Consider the following 21,675-nt stretch of genomic DNA (forward strand, 5'->3'; position numbering starts at 1 on the left):
TTGTCCTAATGGGTTTATGACTACAGTTAAAGCCTTGTCCACCCAATTATTAAGAATACAATATTAATAGGACAAACGATGTAGAGAAGAAGACTTGTTCGTGTTTGTTAACTAGAAACTAAAAACCCTAAGTTTTAAGGAATATTAAAAATGGTACACTCGAGGAAGTTCCGAGGTGTTCGCCAGAGACAATGGGGTTCTTGGGTCTCTGAGATTCGTCATCCTCTTTTGTAAGTGTACTCTCTTCATATACATACATATATGATCTCAACATATATTACAATGTTATATATATTGCTTATTTTCATATGAAGCTAGAATCTTTAGTATTTCATAAAAAATTACTAGTAAATTATTAAATGCAAATAAATTTAACGTTGAAAAAATTATCCTTTTCAAACTCGTGTCATGTAAATGTATGCATATGTGAAAGAGTGTGGGTGTAAAAAAAAAAATCAGGAAGAGAAGAGTATGGCTTGGAACATTCGAAACGGCAGAAGCGGCTGCGAGAGCTTACGACCAAGCGGCTCTTCTCATGAACGGTCAGAACGCTAAGACCAATTTCCCTGTCGTAAAATCTGAGGAAGGCTCCGATCACGTTAAAGACGTAAACTCTACGTTAATGTCGCCCAAGTCGTTATCTGAGCTCTTGAACGCCAAGCTGAGGAAGAGTTGCAAAGACCTAACGCCGTCTTTGACATGTCTCCGTCTAGACACGGACAGTTCCCACATCGGAGTTTGGCAGAAACGGGCCGGGTCGAAAACGAGTCCGACTTGGGTGATGCGCCTGGAACTCGGGACCGTAGCTAATGAAAGTGCGGTTGACTTGGGGATGAATACAAAGAAACAAACCGTCGAGAAAGAAGAAGAGGAAGAAGAAACTATTAGTGATGAGGATCAGTTAGCTATGGAGATGATCGAGGAGTTGCTGAATTGGAGTTGACTTTGACCTTGGCACTTGGATGTCTCAAAAGCGAGTAAAAAGGGTTTTCTTCATTATCATCCGGATTTTTTTTTCTTTCTTAAAGCTGCTATGGATCTATTTATTCGATTATAAATGTAAGAAAATTGTCAAAAAAATACATGTAAAAAATCTAGTATATATATATACAGACTTGTATTTTTTTTCTTGGTAATAAAGTGTAGTATACATGTGTGTTGTATTTGATCAATATAACAGATTGTTGGGTTCTAGTAATATATGTATTTTATTTTTTATGTATCCATTGGTCTACTTGTCAAAAGGGGGGAGATAATTATTTGCAACATCTATGACTCTTTTCACCATCGCAGGTATAGGTTGTAATATTATGAAACGTAATCTTATGAGACCCAACGAAAGTTGTGAATGATTGACACGACAATCAACTAATTACGTTTCTTCAAATCACATATTTTAAACATGAAACCCTACTTGGTCCAGTACTTTTGTTAGTATGACCAATAAAATCATAATTCAAAGCTAGATTATTGTGTTCTATTAGTGTATATGTAACCTAATTTCTTATAATAAAGGAACCTATACAGATAAAAGAGTCAATTCAACAGATATATATTAAATGGATTTTCCTGCAATTTTGATGAGAGCCATATTGAAAATGAATCTAAAGTCAATAATCACTAGTAACTTGATGATCTCTTTCTCTCGAGTACAAACGGTCTAAACACACAAGAAATTTTTTTATTGTCCTCATAAAAGACTAAAACAGCAACAGAGCAAGGATAGTCGAGAGACTACATGTGTGACCCCTTCGAACACAAACAATGTCGTATATGAAGAGGTACTCCTGAGAGAGCAAGCCTACTTTAAGAAGGCACTGCATATAAAGAAGAACAAAAGTCAATGTCAAAACCAGACAAAAACAAGCTTTTGTGCAACTGGTAAAAGGATTCACTCTTACTGTATGTGGAGGTATCAATCTGTTCAGGGAGCTCCTTGATATCAACCTCAAACCTCTCTTGTACCTGTCCACATTCAAAATTGCTACATTAATAAAATACGCAACTCGATTATGAGTCGAAGATGGATGGACTTATGAAGAATATCCAAGTCCGAACCTGATTAAGAACATCAGAATCTGAAGCTGATGCAACAAATGTGATCGCTAGACCCTTTGTTCCAAATCTACCAGCTCTCCCAACCTATATATCATACATAGTGCAAAACAGTTACATTACAAGAGCCCTTTCAGTGTGATCAATGATAAAAACTTTCATGGTTCAATAAATACGAATACTTACCCTGTGAAGATATGTATCAGCAGAATCTGGCATGTCATAGTTGATAACAATATTGACACGCTCAATGTCAATGCCTCTCCCCACCAAATCTGTTGCCACAAGGATCCTCTTGTGTCCTTCCTTGAAGCTTTTGTAGCGAGTCAACCTGCATATCACATCATATTAGCCTTCAAAGTTGGTCTCCATGGGGGCTTTAAGATCAAGTAAGATTAATTTTAAATAATCTACAAACCTCTCTTCTTGCGACATGCCAGAGTGGATGCATATTGAGGGGAAATTGCATTCTACCAGCAACTTGTTCAGCTCCGCAGCTCTGCTCACGCTCTTCACAAATATGACAACTTGATTGAAGTCCAACGCATCAAGAAGGTCATTCAACTTGCGGTTCTTCTCCATCTCGTTCAGTTTGATGTAGTGCTGTTACGGTAGGACAGAAAAAAGATTAGTTAATTAAGTATCAAGCAACAACAAATATGAATAATAAGACCACCTCACTCAGTAAAAGTACCTGGACAAGTCCATGAAGAGTCAACTTGGCTTCATCATCAACATATATTTCCATTGGCTGTAAGGAACAGATATCAGAGTAAATGGTATTAGCAAGCTTTCCTCAGGCAATGACTTCCACAACTAAAATGAGGACGGATGAAGAACCCCTGAACTGAGATCCTCGTCCATCAGGTTTCCTCTTGAAAGATGTGAGTATTGCAATGAAACATCAATATTGCTCCGCACATTAAGGCCAATAAAATTGAGCATGATGAAACCTTGAGGCCACATAACTCCCGACTCAAAACCGACCCAGCACTGTTAGTATTGTAGATATATAGGAAAGGAAAAACACCGTGATGATAGTAGATCCCACTGAGCACAGACATCACTAAACCACAATCTACATTGCCTATTCAGAGTGTCCTAATTCTCTAAACCCTAAAAAGGTACCCAATGTATTATTCAATTAAGACCCTGCATCCACGTATCAATGGCAGATTTCCCAGGGCAGAGGGTGCTCAAATAAACCTACGATCTCCCAGAGAAGGCTAAACATAATTCAAGATTACAAGACTTGCAAACCGAGGTAGTATTGGCTGTGGGACATTACATCTTGCATAAACTTCTTGCAGACTGGGCGTATCTCTTTGCTGAGTGTAGCTGAGAACATCATAACTTGCTTATCATGAGGAGTCATCTTGAAAATCTCTTGCACATCCCTTCGCATGTCTGAAAAAAAAAATACTAAAAAGTGTCAAAACATACATTCTATTCATGGAGAGGTAAGATATCTAATATATAGATTATTAGAATTCAGCATACCAAGTGACTCGAGCATTTTATCACACTCGTCAAGAATAAAATGCCTCACATTCTTCAAAGAGAGATCTTTGTCCCTGGCGAGTGCAAGCACCCTACCAGGTGTACCAACAACAATGTGAGGACATTCATTCTTCAGCAAGTCTTTATGAATTTTGATGTTGACTCCACCATAGAACACTGACACCTTTGTATCAGGCAGATAGGTACTGAATCGCACAAACTCATTGCAGATCTGCAAGTAATTTTCAACAGCAAAAGATTACACAACATGGGGGGAAGGGTGATAACACAGAACTATAGGAGCCAAAAACCTGAGTTATACAGAAAAGTCATACCTGGTAAGCCAGCTCTCTTGTATGGCACAAGATAAGTGCAGAAACCTGTCCAGGAGACGGTTCAATCTGTTGCAGAGTAGACAACACAAACACAGCAGTCTTTCCCATACCAGATTTTGCTTGGCAAATAACATCCATGCCCAAGATAGCTTGAGGGATACATTCATGTTGAACTGGGGGAGAACCAAAGAAAATTGCACCGAAGGAACCGTTTAGTAGTAGAATATAACCTCCATTTCTTTATAATTCGTGGCTTTACGACATGCTAAGCTCACTCCAAATCAATAGATTGAAATAGCGTTTATTACCTGGAAAAAAAAGTAATCAATAAAACGTTAATGGACAAAGTAAACGAAACCAATTATAACAGAAAAACACAAAAACGAATCTGAATACCGCCAACACAACTTTACTTAGACGTTGGTAGGTAAAGTATAAGTATCTTAAACCGACATATCTTCTCAAAAGTAGACGAAGTACAAAAAATTAAATGTCTAAGAACAACAAAAATAGCTTTTGTGGAAGTAATTATGTAAGTTTATAGTATATCAATAGGTAACAGAATTGTGCAAAGCAAAGGCAAGGAAGAAGACTCAAAATAGAGTGAGAACTGAATTGTGGAAGTAAGTTCTGTAAGTTTATACCTTCAGATGGATGTTCAAATCCAGAGTCAACAATAGCTCGGAGAAGCTCCGGTTTTAAGAGGAAGTCTCTGAATCCAGAACTGTGTATTCCAACGTAACCTCTGCAACAAAAAGAAAACACAAGAAGAGAAGAGGATTACACATGAGAGTATCAAATAAGTTTCTAGCTGAAAGTCATATATAAGTTTCCAATAATTACAGAGCATTGAAGAACTAAGAAACTGCAATTTATAAAGTGAAGCGACTAATTAAAGCCTTACTGCTAACAACTAGAGATCTAAGGAACCTCGAACTTAAACATCAACTTTCTCATTAACAAATCAAGCTAAACATAAAACTCACTTCTTCACGGCTTCGCCGTTAACTTTATTTCCAGAATCTGGGACCTTCTCGTCTTCTTCCTCGTAATCCAGAAGCTCCTCCTCGTAGGCTTCGTTGTCTCTAGCGTCTCCCATACTTCACAGGTTCTACACAAACAAGATAAATTTCAGAAAAATTTCGCAATTCGGTGCAAAACGAAAACCCTAAAGTTTGGGGAGAAACGTTCCCGAACACTAAGCGTGTAAAATGAATTTGCTAATGATCAATGATATCTGATGGACAGAGAGCGAGAAGATACCTGAGAACTGAGCAGAGCTTGTCAGATCGCGAATTCGGATTAGGGTTTCGAATTCTCTGATTGCAAGAGGAAGGATAAAATATCTGAGCTTCACTTAGGTCAAAGACAGATACGTAGTGAAGGAGACTGGATACGGCTTACCTAAATTCTAAATTGGGCTTTGTTTTGATGGGCCTATATTTTGTTTGTCCTAATGGGTTTATGACTACAGCTAAAGCCTTGTCCACCCAATTACTAAGAACACAATATTAATAGGACAAACGATGTAGAGAAGAAGACTTGTTACTGTCACTTTGGATAGTTAACGCGTTACCCATATGAGAGGAGAAGACGTGGACGTCTTCCAAAACTATACAACATTTCTCCCTCCAATTTGAGTTAGTTTAAATGTAGTTTTTAGAGATTATAATGTGTGTTTTCTAATAGCTGTCTGTTTTGAAGTTTTTGATGTACTATTTGATCAGAATTTCAATTTTCTTAAAATTGAAAAATTACTAACTACTAAGCGTGAACCGTCCAAGTCCAACTATGAAGTTAAATCCTTGAAATTTATGACATTTATATGAATGTGAAGAGGATTTGTGTATAATATTAACATTAGAAAAAACCCATAAGAGCTTTATGTGTTCGTTCATGTTCACTCGCCGCCGCTTCATGGATATGCAAATACGATCACTGAAGATCTATCTACCCACTATCCATATATTGTGTAACATTTAGAATTCAAGTGAAGTCCAGTTTCAACATTTAAATTTTAAAGGCTTATCTATCTAAGGAAGGGGTGAGAGTGAGGATAAGTAAATAAGAAATTAAAATCTTTCATTATATGATGATCTTTTGTACATCTCTTGAATAATTCTCCTTTGCAGTTGTAAGTAAATAATATACATAGCCGAGCATTTGATTCTAAACCTCTTTGTATCTTTTTGTTCATATGTAGGATACTTTTTCGTTTTCTTAACAAATATATCTTGTGTATTTTAGAAAATTTATTTAAAATTTGGGGAAATATGTTATGGCTTAAGAACTTATAAATTTGGTGAATAAATTTGTTAAATTTTTTACTTATTTCTTCATCAGTTCAGATTAAATAAATTGTGATGACTCATATTTATAACAAAAGATAAATAAAGTAATATATGGTTTAAAAAGTGTAGATATGATCCAAACATATATCTACAAATTTCTAGAGCTAATCAGAAAAGTGGAAAATAAGTATCCTCCAATTAGATGAAAAGAGATAGGATAAAAAGAAATGTCACCATTTACTACACAATAATTATAATTTCTAGTATGTCTAAATATAAAGACATTACATACAATGCATGTATAGAGACGTGACAGATTCTCATTGACCAACTTTATTAAGAAAATTTTGGTGTCTAACTATAGTTAAGCCCATATAGTAAAAAATAATTTGCTAAATATATTTCATCAATAGTACACTAATTTTTATTTTACCCTTTTAATAGTCATAAAAATATAATGACAATTGTCAGCTAAACTCCAAAAGGTACCTTGTCAGTAGTGGTGAAATAACATAACAAACTTGGAAAAAAATCTCATTTTCTTTTGGCTTTTCTTTTGTAACAGTTACTTTGTAACAATCAATAAATATTTGGTTTATGGTTGGATAAGATTATTAACTCCTTGTATTTATTATCTTACATAACCTTTTAAATCATGTGACTCTCATATGTGTATAAAACCAAGCAATTAGATAGTGACAATCATACATTCCAACAATCTTCATTTTGTTTTCACATTTCCCAAACTTTATGCGATTGAGTTTTTCTCCCTTACTCTTTTCAAATCCAAAATCGATCATGTCACCTCCCACCAAAGAACAACTATACACTTTCCATGCCCAAGACAGGAAAATATTCTCAAAACTTGTCCTAAGATTCTCAAGGACCCCAGCTGAATCACTTCTTGTCATGGCTACATGGTTTTGGCTTGAAGACTTCTTTTCCCAAAACATCATATCAACCATGTTGGCTTTCAGCGATCCAGTCATCGTGGCTTTAGCTAATGAGGCTGTCTTGTGTTTTCAATGTCTCGATTTTGCTCAGCAGCCAAATGATTTCAGTCAAATCCCTCTCACCGCAGAAGTCATGACAAAAGATATTTCTCTTCAAATAATCTACAAACACCGATATAGTGCTATCACAGGTATTAAAAACTTTTTAACAACAGTTTGTTCTAGAGTGTTTTCTGACATCCTCCAACAAGTTCTCCCATCTTCTTCATCGTATTCATTTATCACCAAACTTCGCCATCCTCTTATCATCCCTGGATTTCCCCATCCAACGTTTGGAAGCATCAATGTAATGCCCGATATCGATGTCTACAACAACCATTTATCACTATGCTCACATGGGTTATGGGGTTGGAATGCTAATTGCATTGCAACCGAGAACGAAAGAACTATGTTTATAACATTTTCTCGTGGGTTCCCTGTATCACAAGAAGAGGTGAAACATTTTTTCACCAAAAATTATGGAGAAAATTGTGTTGAAGGCGTTTACATGAACTACGACAAGGGAAACTCTACTAATGCGAATGGGGATAACTATGGTCAACAACAACCTCTATATGCAAGGCTGGTCTTGGATTCAGTTGCAACTGTGGATCGCATACTCGGCGGCGAAAAGATACAAAAGTTTAAGTCTAATGGAAAACATATCTGGGCTCGTAAGTTTAACCCAACTAAAGATGGTTAAACCTAAACCAAATTGAATTGATCGGTTTTTTTTTATTTTTGTTATTTCTCAAGTTTTCATATTTTGCTATATGTTGCAATTCAGTAACTAGAAAACATATGTAATACCCAAAAGACAATTTGGGCTTCATCAACTTGAATAAAATATGTTTTCATATGATTAAATGTGGGATACATGGCAATCTAAATATCTGATATGATGTCAAAAGATTTTTTCTTAAGATGAGCACAAATGTTTTTGCAAGAACACATCTTGTCTTGTTTTCTCAAAAAAGAAAATAAAATAAATATGATAATATTCTTCTAAATGGACATAAAAAATAAACAATGCGTCTGCCGGGAGTCGAACCCGGGTCTATTGCTTGGAAGGCAATTATCCTAACCGTTGGACTACAGACGCTTGCTGGCAGTTTTACACGATTAAAGTATTTATACCTTATGGAACCATACAAAAATGGACTTCAATTTTTAGGCCTAATGGGCCATAACCTAGGCGTTAACATAACAAGATTAGTATTGGAGGTTGATACCACGACAAGGTTATCTGGCAAATCGGTCCATTCGTTGGGTTTTCTACTTTCGAGTGTTTGTTTGTTTGTTTTGACAATTTTTTCCCCCAGTTGTTTGAAATCTCTTATGAATTCAAGAACATGAGTTGATGTATTTTTTTCTAGTGGGATATACTTATAATTTCAAGACGACCTTCAGATTGAGGTCATCATCATTGCGCCAAGACAAAGTGAAACTATGAATGTGATAGGCAAGATCTTGTTACTTTACAAAAAATTCATTATATCCTCTTTATAAATTATAACAATGGAAAATACAAATCATTCCATGTAATGCCGATAAGAAAAATTAGCTGATAATTACAGTAAAACCTCTATAAATGAATACTCGATAAATTAATAAATTTCTCCGGTCCCAAGTTGGGACCAGTGTAATTTTAGACATATTTCGATAAAATAATAAGATAATAATTTTTTTGAAAATCCTTTGTAAATATATGGTCCCAATAATATTATAAATTAATAATTAGGTAAAATTTTCAAAATATATGTATATATAGACACATTAGTTTTTGTTAGAGTTTATTTCTAATATTTTACTATATCAAAAATTGTTAGCATTCTCTTTCAGGACATAATAATTATTATTTTCTTTGTAATTGATTATATAAAATACTAATTATCATGATTAAATCTCACTTTTAAATATTTTTCTGAAAAAACTTTCAAATTAAGAAAATCTCTCTATAAATTGATAATTATTAATTTATCGATAAATTAATACCTCTATAAATTAATAGATTTTCATGATCCCAACATTATTAATTTATAGAGGTTTTACTGTATATGTCTTTGTCAAAAGGCACACGCGCTTTCTTATGTTATAGGAAAACTATATATATGCATATTTAATCTCTAAATGATTATGTGCATTTTCTAAGAAAATCTGTTAGAAATTGAAACATTAATCTTTAAATTAATAAATAAGTGGAAAAAATTGGTTAGTCAAACAAATTAAACGAAGTCTAAACATCAAATCATACAATTTGTTAGGTAACCACCACTTGCACATCTCCTAGTTTACTAGTTCGGAAGTGGTCCAAACGAAAGGGATTTGTCAACTATAAAATAATACTGGTTTTATCACCAAATCATTGTTTTTGAGAAGAACCTATAAATATAATTAATTTACCAAAAAGCTGCAATTACGTTTGACTAAATGATTTCTTCGTGCCAAAGTGGAGAAGGTCATCTCTATAACTCTAATACTAGTTGTTTGCCTATCGATAATGATTTATTGATAATTCACAAAACCCTAAAGTTAATCTTTCACCAAATCATTGTTTATCGTGCTATAGGATGTGGAGATGGTGATTGGTCAGAATGGTGCGGTTAAAACCCGTGAATCATCATGGTTAGTAATAATTTAGTACCATTTAGGAGTGAGTGGCTTTATTCAACTCGATATGTATTCTTCAACACACTCCCTAATGTAAAAACTTTAGCAAATTAAAGACTTCATATAATAAGGCCACATAAAAGAAAGACTACCAAATCCCAAGAAATGGTTTAAAGTTGAAATCACATCGTATAACATATAGTTATTGTTTTGGTCATCTTCTAATGGTACGATTATTTCCCAACATATTGCAGTAACATATCCATCAAATGACTTTAGCAGTCTTCGAAAGCCGAGTACCAACCAATAGATGAAGACAAAAAAGAGAAAGATATTGAATACCAATTACAAGTAGAGTGTCTTAATTTCATTTTCCATTTTTTCTTATATATATGTATGGATGTTAATAGAAGACAAAACAAATAGAAAAAAAACAAGACAAATGTTTGGTTATTTACCACTAGCGGGAAAAACACGTCGAAGCGACAAAAGGCATTGTAATCACAAATCACATTCACACGAAACGCGCATCACTAGCCGCGTGACTTTGTTGGGTGAGACGCATGATTCTCACTCACACCTAAACGAACGAACGCTCGACGCGCGTTCCCCTAACACCATTTTCCTCCTGGCGATCTTATGAACGCTATTGGGCTTTGGTTGCGATCAGTAGGCCCATTTATTGACTAAAGCAAACACACTTTTATAAAAAAACAAAGTCTTCGGAGATTGACAAATTACCAATTGTTCATGAAATCTCCTTATTTATAAAATCTTGGCTCATTAAACCAAAAATCTTTTTATTTATCTACTAAAACAGTTTATTTTTAATCAAAATCTGAATTAACTTTCGGAACATTTGAAAGACAATATTTTTTATCAATTTAAAAAATCTACAAAAATCAGATTGTATAACAAAAACAGTTTTAACATTGATCCTCTAAATCTTTGATGAGGATATACAGTACAAACAAAATTTCCTACGCATTATCTAATTTTTTTTTTGTTTCTAATTATTTTATTTCCCATTCACATTATTATCGTTCTACTTATTAAAAGAAAAAATATTAATATATCAAACGTATACATAAATCGTGAAACAAAACATGGAAGAGCACAACTACGGCACTTAACCCCGAAGACTTATATAATTAAGCATCTCACCAAAAAAAAAAGAATTAACAAACTGTTCTCTCCCTCCCCTCTCTCCTGCGCCGCCGCTTCACGACCGTCGTCTCCGCCGCTTAACCACCGTACGGGGAAGCGGATCTGTAACTCGAATCCACCGCAATGGGGAAAGGCGGGGCACTGAGCGAAAGCGTGATTAAGAAGATCCTTCTGTCGTACAGCTACGTAGCGATATGGATCTTCCTAAGCTTCACAGTGATCGTCTACAACAAATACATCCTCGACAAGAAGATGTACAATTGGCCATTCCCGATCTCACTCACCATGATCCACATGTCCTTTTGCTCAACCCTAGCTTTCCTCATCATCAAGGTTTTCAAATTCGTCGAGCCTGTTTCAATGTCCCGGGAGACTTACCTGAGATCCGTCGTCCCGATCGGTGCTCTCTACGCTCTCTCGCTCTGGCTCTCGAATTCAGCTTACATTTACCTGTCGGTCTCTTTCATCCAGATGCTTAAAGCTCTCATGCCTGTCGCTGTTTACTCAATCGGTGTTCTCTTTAAGAAGGAAGGTTTCAAATCTGATACTATGATGAACATGCTCTCGATCTCTTTCGGTGTTGCTATTGCTGCTTATGGAGAAGCTAGGTTTGATGTTTGGGGTGTGCTTCTTCAGCTCGGTGCTGTTGCTTTTGAAGCCACTCGTTTGGTGTTGATTCAGATCCTGCTCACCTCTAAGGGAATCACTCTCAACCCCATTACTTCGCTCTATTACGTTGCTCCTTGTTGCTTGGCTTTCTTGTTTATCCCGTGGATCTACGTTGAGTTTCCGGTTCTTAGAGATACATCTAGCTTCCACTTCGATTACGCCATCTTTGGGACTAATTCGTTCTGTGCGTTTGCGTTGAACCTTGCGGTGTTCCTTTTGGTTGGGAAAACCTCTGCTTTGACCATGAATGTTGCTGGTGTGGTTAAGGACTGGCTCTTGATTGCATTCTCTTGGTCTGTGATTAAGGATACCGTGACTCCTATTAACCTTTTTGGGTACGGGATTGCGTTCTTGGGGGTTGCGTATTACAACCACGCGAAATTACAGGCCTTGAAGGCTAAAGAGGCTCAGAAGAAGATTCAGCAAGCTGATGAGGAGAGTGGTCGGTTGCTTGAAGAGAGGGAAGCTGATGGTGAAGGTAAGAAGAATGAGTCTGAGAATTAAATGATGTTTTCTTGATTCGAAAACAAGAAGATGGAATTTAGCAAGAATAAGAGCATGGAAGAAGATTATGATTATCAATTGGATAATATGTGATGGTAGGGTTCTTATGGAGTCTTGAGGTTGCTTTTGATCCATTGATTTACTCATAGGTAGTGAAGTCAGAATCTCTTATTTGCTCTTGTCTTGTTTTTTTTTCTGAGCTTTCTTTCACTTTTGGTCTTGTTTTCTTCATGTTATTTATGATTACAATGGTGTTACCAGTCTTTTGCTTATGGATTTTCCTATTACTTTATTTAATCATACTGAGATTATTGACAGTTTCAGTTTACTTTTGGGTGGTAAGTTTTTGTGAATCTTCTAGTGGATTTGTCCTTGACATGTTAGGTTAATCGTGATGGTGTGACGATATAGAGTATATATCAAAATTCAAATCAATTCAGTAAATTCCATTACAAATCTATTCATTTGTCTATAAGATGGGAGTGAAAGGAGGTTTGTTCTTAATTGATGTAAATGTTGTAGCATGATTTTCATAACGGAGATTGCAACAATTGTATGATTTGTTACAAAAAAGGGGCTGAGAAAGCTTCGTGTTAAGATTGACTGATCATACAGCTATTATGATTATGTAAATTAGCATCATACGGCTCCATTGATGAGCATTCGATATTGCCAAACCAAGTCCCTCTCTAGTCCATTATGCTTCCTTTCACATATCTCCTAAATCCATCGTTTCTGCCAGAGACTGCGAGGTGTTTTCAAACATTTACAATTTCGTTACTTCCAAAAGTAAACCAAACTAGCAATGGAAAGGCCGAGAGAATCTCTTCAACAACACAAACTCCTTTTAGTTCCCTTCTGCTCTGCATTATAAACATTAGTCAAAGACTCAAAGTTACCAAAAAGGAAAGTGACGGAGGGCATTATAAAGTGGGCTTTATTTTAATGAATAGGCCCAATAACTATTCGGCAACATTGAAGACAAAGGTATTTTTATAAGGCCCATGCTCCTTTTTGTTATTTCCGAACAGCTCAGCTTTGGCGCATTTTTTTCTTTCTAATCCATAAAAATTTCAGTTGATGATTCTTTAAACCCGTAATAATTAAATTTGTGTAATACAACCCCTTCGCCGTTTTGTAGCTCAGAAAACAGAAAAACCTCTCAAAAACCCTAATTTGCTTTCGTCTTCTTCGCGACCCATCACTCTCTCCTCTTCCGCCACCGTCTACTGACTCAGCTCTCCGCAAACGAAAGTTGTACTTTGATACCCGCTTCTCTCTCTGTCTCCTTCGATTGGTCTGGTTAGTTGCTTGTTTTTTTTGTTAATCTCTTTAAGTGTTGGAGGTCGATTGTGTTTTTGGGTAATTGGCTTAGTAAGTTGCTGCATTCTTCCAGTTGAAATCGGTTTAACTGTGAAATTTGTATATTTTTTACATTGACTAGCTTAACTCGAGTTTTCGTGTGAGTTGATAAGGAAGGAATTGTAACGTCATGTATAATGGTTTTGTATAACAATGTCAGGGGAAGATGAATTTGGTGAACATCAGAGATGTATTGACTTCTTTCAGTCCTGCCCTAGATTATCTCGCTATTAGCACCGGAGATGGCCGTATCAAGGTATCCTCAGTTTTCTTCTTCTATGGTTGATGTTAAATTTATTTGTAAGTGTAATCCAGACACTTCAGCTGTTTTAGAAACTGACTTAACCCTGCTGTCTGGACCTTTGTGTTTTCATTTTGGCTCTCTACTTGTTAATTTGTGTTAGTTTTATTGGTAAATTATATGCTTGGTGGTGGATTGTTATTCATTTAATTGTGAACGCGCCTGTTTGATCTTACTTGTGTTTATTGGAATTTGGCTCATAGTTTCTGACCCTGTTCAGTTTGTATGAATTTTGCTTTTCAACTAATGTAATTTCTGTTCGATGTTGTATAGATTTGGGATACTGTAAAGGGCCAGGTCCAAACAGAGTTTGCTGATATTGCATCTACAGAGGAGACCAACATATATACTAAAGTTGGGAAAGGTCACCTCGCGGTTGATTATACTTGCATGAAATGGTTGTCTCTGGAGAAAAAGGTATGTAGAGGCTTACTTTACTTTTATTCTAGCCTTGCGGTGGAGATTTAGTTTGTTAAATATATTTTTTTACTTACAAATAAGCTTTATTCTTGTTATTTGCAGAAGAAGAGAAAACTTGGAATTTCCGTATTGGTATTAGGAACTGGTGGAGGAGATGTTTTAGCACTTGATGTGGCCTCTGGTCAGCTGAAATGGAGAATAAGTGATTGTCATCCCGGGTGAGTAACTAACTCTCACTGACTTCTTCTTCTTTACTATTCTTTTGTTGGACAATATTTGGAATCAAACTGATCTATCTGCAAAAATATTGGCATTCTGTTATTTAATTATGCACTAGGTAGTTGCTCCCTCTGCAAATCCTTTTAATTTTTCCTCTTCGAAGCTGGGTTTGGACATTTATCAATGTGTTTCCTGTCTTGTGCAGTGGTGTCAATGCTGTTTCATCTTCAGCAAGGGCCTCGTGCATATACAGTGGTGGGGCAGATGGGATGGTTTGTCAAATTGATCCCCATAGTGGAAATCTGATCAGAAAGTTCAAAGCTTCAACAAAAGCAGTTTCTTCTTTATGTGTTTCACCAGGTGTGTCCTGGTTTCTTCGTTTTTGTTTTGAGTAGTCTTAGAAAAGCCTCTTGAAGTAATCTGTAGGTTTCTGTTAATATGCTTACATATGTATACCTGCTGATGATGTTGTTTTTTCTCCTGCCACTTGTAGATGGAAAAATATTAGTCACTGCATCTGCTCAGTTGAAGACTTTTAACTGCTCAGATCTCAAAAAGATACAGAAGTTTACTGGTCATCCTGTGAGTACCATTACTTTTATCGACCAGGTTTTATGTTTAGGAAGCTGCCTCTATGTCACACATTAGAAGGTTGTTAACAGTTCCTAATGTTATATAGGGAGGTGTACGTTGTGTAGCTTTTACAGAGGATGGGAAGTATGTCCTCTCATCCGCAGTCGGTGAAAGATATGTTGCAGTGTGGAAAACAGATGGTGCAAAGAAGCAGTCAGCTAGCTGTGTTCTTGCCTTGGAGCACCCTCCTGTCTTCGTGGATAGTTGGGGTGAAACAAATGAAAAAGGGTTATACGTTTTAGCGATTTCAGAGATAGGTGTCTGTTATTTTTGGTATGGATCAAATGTTGAGGAGCTATGCAATGCAAAGCCTACAAAAGTCGCGTTGGCAACTGAAGATTCTTCACTTAATCACCACAAGGGATCATTGCCTATAATCTTTGCTGCCAAATTACAAGGCATTATGAAGCCTGGATCTGCGCATGCATTTATTGCATCCGGATTGCTAGTGAAACCATCATTCCAGAAAATGGTGTTACAGTTTGGCACAGACTTGGTGCTGAATGCCTCTAAGGATGGTATCCTTCTCCCCGTCACTCAAGTTTCCAAGTCCAAAAAGGGGCAAGGCGTGCAGAATAGAGGTATCTTCTATGCGCTATATCCTTTACCAAATCATGAATCTTCCAACAAAATAAGTTGATTAGTCTGTTTTGATTATATGGTCATTGTGTTCCAAAATCCGAAATCAAATTGACTAATTTACTCGAAGATTTCCAGTAGTAGCAATATCCACACCATGTTTAAGTAGAGTCGATAATTTTCTTATAATTTTAAAATGATTTTTGACATTAATGGAACTACAGGATGTATCATTTATATTTATAAGTATCTTTCAATATGTTGAGTTCTGTTGATTCATCTTCTCAGTATGGAGGATTTTTGTCCTCAATACTGCCTTGTGAATTGTGCAATTTCCATTTCCCCCCTTTCCTGTTAATAACAATTCCTAACTAAGATTTATAATTTTATAGTTACAACATTAGACCGGGCACATGCGGAGGATGCTTTGCTGCCAATTGCAAGGGTTGCTGATCTGCATGAGAAGAAGAGTGTACAATCACACTCATCTGATATGGTTGACCAAAGTCAAGCTGGTGAGTTTTCCATCAGGGCACTAAAGTCTCTCCGTACTGATGCAGATCACTTGATTGTGTTGGCTCTTTTAGTAGTTATATGCTAGATGCTTGGTTACAAGATGCCTCTTGTTCATTCATTTTTATTTCGAAATTTTCAGACCATGTAGAAACAATTAGCATGGAGGATAAGTTGAGATCGTTAGGAATACTTGGAGGTACAGATGAACAAAAAAATATTTCCTATGCTTCAGTAATTGATGGAATAGATCTTGAGGCTTATCTACCACCAAAGAAGGTACCCTGATGCATCCCTTTAGAGATTTCCATAGATTTTTTTCTTTGAATCTCCAATCGTAGTAGTTATAGAATTATTTTCCGTATTGCCAGTTAAAGTCTGCTGTTTTGTCAATGGAACCCTCCTCTGCATTCAAGACTCTAGAAGCTTTGGTTGCTATGTGGCAGACAAGGTTGGTTCTCTGACTTCCTCCTTTCCTATTCGCAAGTTTCATCTTTAGTAATTATTATTGAAGCTTTTACCATTGGAAAATAAGTCACGCTTAAATCTAGATGTTCTTCTCACTAACAATTTTAAGTTGTCTAATCTTCGGCTGTGATAATAGTCCAGAGCATGTTTGATTCTCCTGTCTCATTGCATTTATTTCAACAGGGGATGTGGTGGGAGGAATCTTCTACCATGGATATACAGCATAATGGTGAATCATAGTCATTACATCATGTCACAAGAACCAAAAAACCAACAGCTGCTAAATACATTGCTTAAGGTAAGAGATAAGCATAGAGCCAATGATTTTGTTTGTTCTATATAATTTTCATGGTTTAAGTATGTTATACTGTTCTTTCAGATTACCAAGTCCCGAGGAGCGGCTCTTCAACAGTTACTACAGTTATCTGGGCGCTTACAACTTGTTACAGCCCAGGTTACATACCCATCACCTTCTAATCAATTCCCAAGGCGGATTACAAGCATATTGTTATTTAGTTTTAATAAACCCTTCTTTGATGGCAGATCAATAAAGCTGCAGGAAATCAGATTCCAACAACAGCTCATGATCAAGAGATTGATGAAAGTGAGGATGATGAGGAAGATGTAGTAGAGCATTTCTATGGTGAGAATGATAATGAATCTGATTTAAGCAGCGACGATGGAAAAGTTAAAGGTAATGATTTTTGTTTCATTTTTTAGCATATGGGTTTATGGCTTAATGCTTTATTTAAATATTGCCTACGCTCTTACTTGCAGAGGATGATGACACCTTGATGGAGATTTAATAAGCTAATGAGTGAAGAGAAGAGAAGAGAAGAGAAGGAGCTTTTGCCTTTTCCTTTTCAGCCTTGACGTTTTTGCCTTATTGAGTTATTTGTTACCTATCGTGTATTAGCATTTGTGCTTTCGAGAACTCTCATTTTGTTGATTCCGACGCATTGCACAGAATTTTGTTTACCGTTTCTCCTGCCAATTAAACAAATATTTATGCCGAGAAAAGAAAAATTTTCTAACTTTTTATGAAATTGTTTTGAGCAACCTAAACGGGACAGCCAGTTCCAATAACAAAGATAGAGTACATTAGAAAGGAAACAAAGCATTCTTCTAATTTGCTCTCTATCTGTTACATCACATGTTGGGTTACGTTCAGAGACAAACAAAGCATAACATGGAGTCTTAACAAGCATAAGATCTGCTTGGCATTTTTCGGGTTTAACTACCAAAACGAGATCTGTTTCGTATCCGGGGTCGGCCAGGCCTTTCTACCCAATGCAATATCTCTACTGTTTGCCCAATCCCAGTAGGCAAATCTACCCTGAATTAAGGAACAAAAAATAAAGATGGTTAGTTATCAAATGAACTAAATTTTGTTGGGAGCAAAGCAATGAAAGACTAAAATTAAAACTTACTAATTTACCACTCTTCAGTACTTGAATTATCTTTGGTATATCAGCGAAGACCTGGCGCTGTCCAGGCTCATTAATAGAATGCCGCCGAACAATTTCTGAACCTAGCGTCTGCAGCAAACTATGCATGCTTATACGTCCACATTTAAGACGATCCCCATTAAAAGATATGAGAGATTTCTCAACTAAAACGTCAAGTCTTTGCCCCACTTCCACGAAATCCTTTGCAAGATTGTATTCCACGTTCAGAATAATTTCACCGTTGAAAAAACATGATACATAAAGAAATAAATCTTTATCTTCGTCATCTAAAGCGTCATAGCTGAACTTTAAAATGCTTTGAATATCAGGGTTGAGGTTAGTCTGTAATCTTGGTAGTGACTTTGTCCACTCTTCTATGGACATTTCTCGAAAATAGGATCCCATAACCCTTAGGCCCAAAGGGAGTTTACCAACAAGATTCGTAACTTTCCAAGCAAGTTCCTCATAACCATCTTTAGGGGACTTTTGACCAAAAGCATACATACAGAAAATTTGAAGAGCCTCATCTGCCGGCGGAAAATCTACCTTGTAAATATGGTTAATCTCATGTGCTCTAAAAAGTTTCCAATCTTGTGTTGTAACTATAATTCGGCTCCCGCGACCAAACCACCTAGTTTCTTTTGCCATTGCATCTAGTTGTACTGACTTGTCCACACCATCAAGAATGACAAGAACTTTCTTGTCTTTCAGTCTATCTTGGACAACTCCTAAATGAGAAATCTCCATATTCTTATGGTTGGTGATTTGAGACATAAACTGTTGTTGTAATCGCAACTTGACATTGTATTCATCGGAACAAGGTTTTGTATAGTTTGCTTTGATATTCTCCATAAAAACACTCAGTTGGAAACTGTGGGAGAGTTGGCTGTATATAACTCTAGCAATGGTGGTCTTCCCAATCCCAGGAGGACCCCAAATCCCAATCATCCTCACTTCATCTGACTCTAGACATAACAATGGTTCCATCTTTTCCAAATGTGTGCTCATCCCAACTAACTCGTCAAAATGGTGTGGAATTAATCAATATGTTTGAAATATCAATGGCGATTTTCCTGATAATGAATGCTTCATTATCCCTAACAATTAGATGGGGGAGAGATCATTACATTTACTAAATATATCACACCCAAAGCCGGTTTAAATGGTTTATAGGTCATACGGAAAACTTATAAAATACGCCCCTAAACATGTAAGCTATAGAGTCAATTTTAGGAGCAAGTGTAGTAATAACAAGGACTAACCAATTGCTTGAATGATAACCAGCTATTGTGGCCACTTCTGCCAAGGCTTGTGTCCATCTCTTTATGTCCATCTTGAAGAAGCGTAGTTTCTAGAGAGCAAGATAATAGCGATCTTAGACCCTCTAATAGCCCGAATGAGCTCAGGACTGATGGATTCTCCTCTTTTGATATCATTATCATTGAATTGGGTGATTCCCATTCTTTGAAACTCCATCTGAATGTGACTGAGGAAGTCTCTACGGACATCTTCCCCGCGGAAGCTGGGAAAGACATGGTGAGCCCAGATGCAAGATAAAGAAGATGAAACAGAGAAAGAAGATGGAGATAATGGAAGTGTTGAAGAAGGCAAATTATTTTCTGTGTTATCTTGATGGACTCTGACTTTTCTCAAAAGGGTGAAGAAGCCAATTGCAGCAGCAACAGTGGTAAGGAAAAATAAAGAATCCATTGAAAGGAGGATTTAACAATGGAAAGAAGATCAATATCACAGTTTCTTTTGTTTTTTTGGCAACAACTATTACCTATGTGGAGGAAGAGATTACAAAACACGCTTCGTACGCATTGACCGCAAAACGTTGACTCCATTGACTTCTAGAACGTTGTTACTACTAGCAACTCTACTAATTCTATTTCTTGGATATTTCCTCACAACAAACTACGTCTACATGAACCGGGGTCCTACAAGAGCAAATAGCGATAGAGGAAGCTTCCTTCGTTAATGTACGTTTAGATTATGAACATATAGAATAATTAAAATATACAAGGCATAAAGTCACAAACCTATTTGTTTCCGTAAGAAAACAGTAGAAGCAGCGATAGATTTTAGAATCTAGAATCACACCAAGTTTTTCCAGTGAAATCGGTTGTGACATTTCCATTCCAAGAAGGAATCAGCAATTTCAAGAAAGCAGTGATCAGACATCCGAGTTCCTGGATTTCAAATCTATGACATAAGTGAACATATCCAAAGATAAAAGATTCAAGAATTACTTCAGGTCACTGAATCCGACACGAAGTCAGCACTCAACCTTCTGTAGTCACAGCAAAATTAGCTTTGAATTAAGAAAATCTTAAGTAAAGATACAAGAGAACTTGGTATACAATTGGAAATTCAGCTCTCACGTTCCATATAAATTTAACATGATAATTATCAATTAATACAATTCCCAGTAAATTTTGTATCCACAAAAATATAACAATAAGGAGATCAAAGGCTTGCATCAGCGTTAGAACCACCTCCTCCTCTCTTGTTTTCTGTTGTGTTCTTCAGACTCTGCACCCAAACAAATAAGATAAAAACATCTCAAAACTTGTAAGTAAATTACAAAACCATTCTCACCATACCAACACAAAAGGAATCTGACTTAGACAGCAAAAACACCCCAACATTATCAAGCATCTTCTACCATGGATATACAGCATAATGGTGAATCATAGTCATTATATCATGTCTCAAGAACCAAAAATCAACAGTTGCTTGATACATTGCTGAAGGTAGGAGATAAGAATAGAGCCACTAATTTGTTTTAACTATGTATAATTTTCTTGGTTTAACTATGTTATACTGTTCTTCAAGATTACCAAGTCCCGATGAACAGCTCTTCAACAGTTACTACAGTTATCTGGGCGCTTACAACTTGTTACATCCCAGGTTTGATTTCCTGTTTCCTGCAGCTTTATTGATCTGCCATAAAATAAGGGTTTATTAAATACTAAAATAGTCTTCAATACCAGGTTTTACTTATCACTTCAAAACCTTCCTGAAACACTTTGAGTTTACTGCTAGGTCGCAAAAAGAAGTACAATGAGTCACATAGCAATATAGCATTACCATTCTCTTCATCTCAGCTGCTCTTCGGGGATCCGGTCCTTCAGTTGTTCTCCCTGTCAATACATGCTGTATGCGGTACATTGATTTCCTTACCTGTGTTGAGATTCATAGGAACACATTGTAGAGTAGCAAAAACTAGAAATCATTTATTTTCGTTTCGTATACACCATTCAAGCTCTCATCATGTTCATCAACATTAAGGGACTTTCATCATATTCAAATTACAAGAACGTACGGGTCCTACTATGAGAAACTAGCAATAGAAAACTAAATAAGACATAAAAAGACAATAGTAAGAAAACAATAATAGGAATGATGAAGTTGAATGCAGAATCCTACGGTTTTGTGCATGAATTCAGTTGTGAAATTTTGATTCTTGGAAGAAAGCAACAACTAAAAACACAAGCAATTTTAAGAAAGCAACAACTAAAAACACAAGCAATTTCAAGAAAGCATAGATAAAAAACCGAGTTCCATGGATTTATAAAGGGAACACAAGAGTATCAAACTACTTAC

At 36.2% G+C, this 21,675-nt stretch overlaps 6 protein-coding genes and 1 non-coding gene across 7 annotated transcripts; 4 read left to right on the forward strand and 3 right to left on the reverse strand.

The window, feature by feature from the left end:
- The first annotated feature begins 150 nt into the window (after nt 1-150).
- Nucleotides 151-1,058, forward strand: LOC17882019 (ethylene-responsive transcription factor SHINE 2). Its single transcript, XM_006289451.2, has 2 exons — nt 151-230; nt 460-1,058. Exons 1-2 carry the CDS (start codon nt 151-153, stop codon nt 941-943), a joined length of 564 nt encoding a protein of 187 aa, XP_006289513.1. The 3' UTR covers nt 944-1,058.
- A 493-nt stretch (nt 1,059-1,551) lies between these two features.
- LOC17882685 (DEAD-box ATP-dependent RNA helicase 56) lies at nt 1,552-5,252 on the reverse strand. The gene is made up of 12 exons (XM_006289668.2): nt 5,154-5,252; nt 4,877-5,001; nt 4,535-4,635; nt 3,891-4,063; nt 3,556-3,787; nt 3,344-3,462; nt 2,750-2,806; nt 2,474-2,658; nt 2,242-2,386; nt 2,059-2,142; nt 1,902-1,965; nt 1,552-1,817 (listed from the first exon to the last, which is right to left on the reverse strand). Exons 2-12 carry the CDS (start codon nt 4,987-4,989, stop codon nt 1,807-1,809), a joined length of 1,284 nt encoding a protein of 427 aa, XP_006289730.1. The 5' UTR covers nt 4,990-5,001; nt 5,154-5,252; the 3' UTR covers nt 1,552-1,806.
- Nucleotides 5,253-6,953: 1,701 nt separating this feature from the next.
- On the forward strand, nt 6,954-8,040 carry LOC17881810. The gene has a single exon (XM_006286618.2). It carries the CDS (start codon nt 6,980-6,982, stop codon nt 7,874-7,876), a length of 897 nt encoding a protein of 298 aa, XP_006286680.2. The 5' UTR covers nt 6,954-6,979; the 3' UTR covers nt 7,877-8,040.
- Nucleotides 8,041-8,203: 163 nt separating this feature from the next.
- On the reverse strand, nt 8,204-8,275 carry TRNAG-UCC. The gene has a single exon. It is a non-coding gene; the product is annotated as a tRNA-Gly (tRNA).
- A 2,668-nt stretch (nt 8,276-10,943) lies between these two features.
- Nucleotides 10,944-12,451, forward strand: LOC17881684 (probable sugar phosphate/phosphate translocator At5g11230). The gene has a single exon (XM_006289922.2). The coding sequence runs from the start codon at nt 11,074-11,076 to the stop codon at nt 12,121-12,123; it is 1,050 nt and encodes a 349-aa protein (XP_006289984.1). The 5' UTR covers nt 10,944-11,073; the 3' UTR covers nt 12,124-12,451.
- A 780-nt stretch (nt 12,452-13,231) lies between these two features.
- On the forward strand, nt 13,232-17,652 carry LOC17881308 (WD repeat-containing protein 43). The gene is made up of 14 exons (XM_006287242.2): nt 13,232-13,425; nt 13,646-13,741; nt 14,060-14,203; nt 14,309-14,424; nt 14,631-14,785; nt 14,919-15,007; nt 15,105-15,639; nt 16,030-16,152; nt 16,293-16,429; nt 16,522-16,601; nt 16,802-16,916; nt 16,998-17,072; nt 17,162-17,312; nt 17,396-17,652. Exons 2-14 carry the CDS (start codon nt 13,652-13,654, stop codon nt 17,422-17,424), a joined length of 1,839 nt encoding a protein of 612 aa, XP_006287304.1. The 5' UTR covers nt 13,232-13,425; nt 13,646-13,651; the 3' UTR covers nt 17,425-17,652.
- Nucleotides 17,628-19,835, reverse strand: LOC17882599 (disease resistance protein TAO1). The gene is given in 5 exon segments (XM_006286740.2): nt 17,628-17,954; nt 18,049-19,093; nt 19,095-19,163; nt 19,329-19,395; nt 19,398-19,835. Coding segments are annotated over 5 exon segments (1,659 nt in total). The 5' UTR covers nt 19,777-19,835; the 3' UTR covers nt 17,628-17,855.
- Between the last annotated feature and the right edge of the window lie 1,840 nt (nt 19,836-21,675).

This window comes from Capsella rubella, unplaced genomic scaffold (assembly GCF_000375325.1).
Source record: "Capsella rubella cultivar Monte Gargano unplaced genomic scaffold, Caprub1_0 scaffold_6, whole genome shotgun sequence".
NCBI classification, from domain to species: Eukaryota; Viridiplantae; Streptophyta; class Magnoliopsida; order Brassicales; family Brassicaceae; genus Capsella; species Capsella rubella.

Coding starts and splice junctions, on each gene's coding strand:
- LOC17881684 (XM_006289922.2), top strand. CDS start 11,074: ATGGGGAAAGGCGGGGCACTGAGCGAAAGCGTGATTAAGAAGATCCTT.
- LOC17881810 (XM_006286618.2), top strand. CDS start 6,980: ATGTCACCTCCCACCAAAGAACAACTATACACTTTCCATGCCCAAGAC.
- LOC17881308 (XM_006287242.2), top strand. CDS start 13,652: ATGAATTTGGTGAACATCAGAGATGTATTGACTTCTTTCAGTCCTGCC. Junction 14,204..14,308: donor GGTTGTCTCTGGAGAAAAAG/GTATGTAGAGGC, acceptor TGTTATTTGCAG/AAGAAGAGAAAACTTGGAAT. Junction 16,917..16,997: donor TGCTAAATACATTGCTTAAG/GTAAGAGATAAG, acceptor CTGTTCTTTCAG/ATTACCAAGTCCCGAGGAGC.
- LOC17882019 (XM_006289451.2), top strand. CDS start 151: ATGGTACACTCGAGGAAGTTCCGAGGTGTTCGCCAGAGACAATGGGGT. Junction 231..459: donor GAGATTCGTCATCCTCTTTT/GTAAGTGTACTC, acceptor AAAAAAAATCAG/GAAGAGAAGAGTATGGCTTG.
- LOC17882685 (XM_006289668.2), bottom strand. CDS start 4,989: ATGGGAGACGCTAGAGACAACGAAGCCTACGAGGAGGAGCTTCTGGAT. Junction 2,807..3,343: donor GCAAGAAGTTTATGCAAGAT/GTAATGTCCCAC, acceptor TGTTCCTTACAG/CCAATGGAAATATATGTTGA. Junction 2,143..2,241: donor CTGATACATATCTTCACAGG/GTAAGTATTCGT, acceptor TATGATATATAG/GTTGGGAGAGCTGGTAGATT.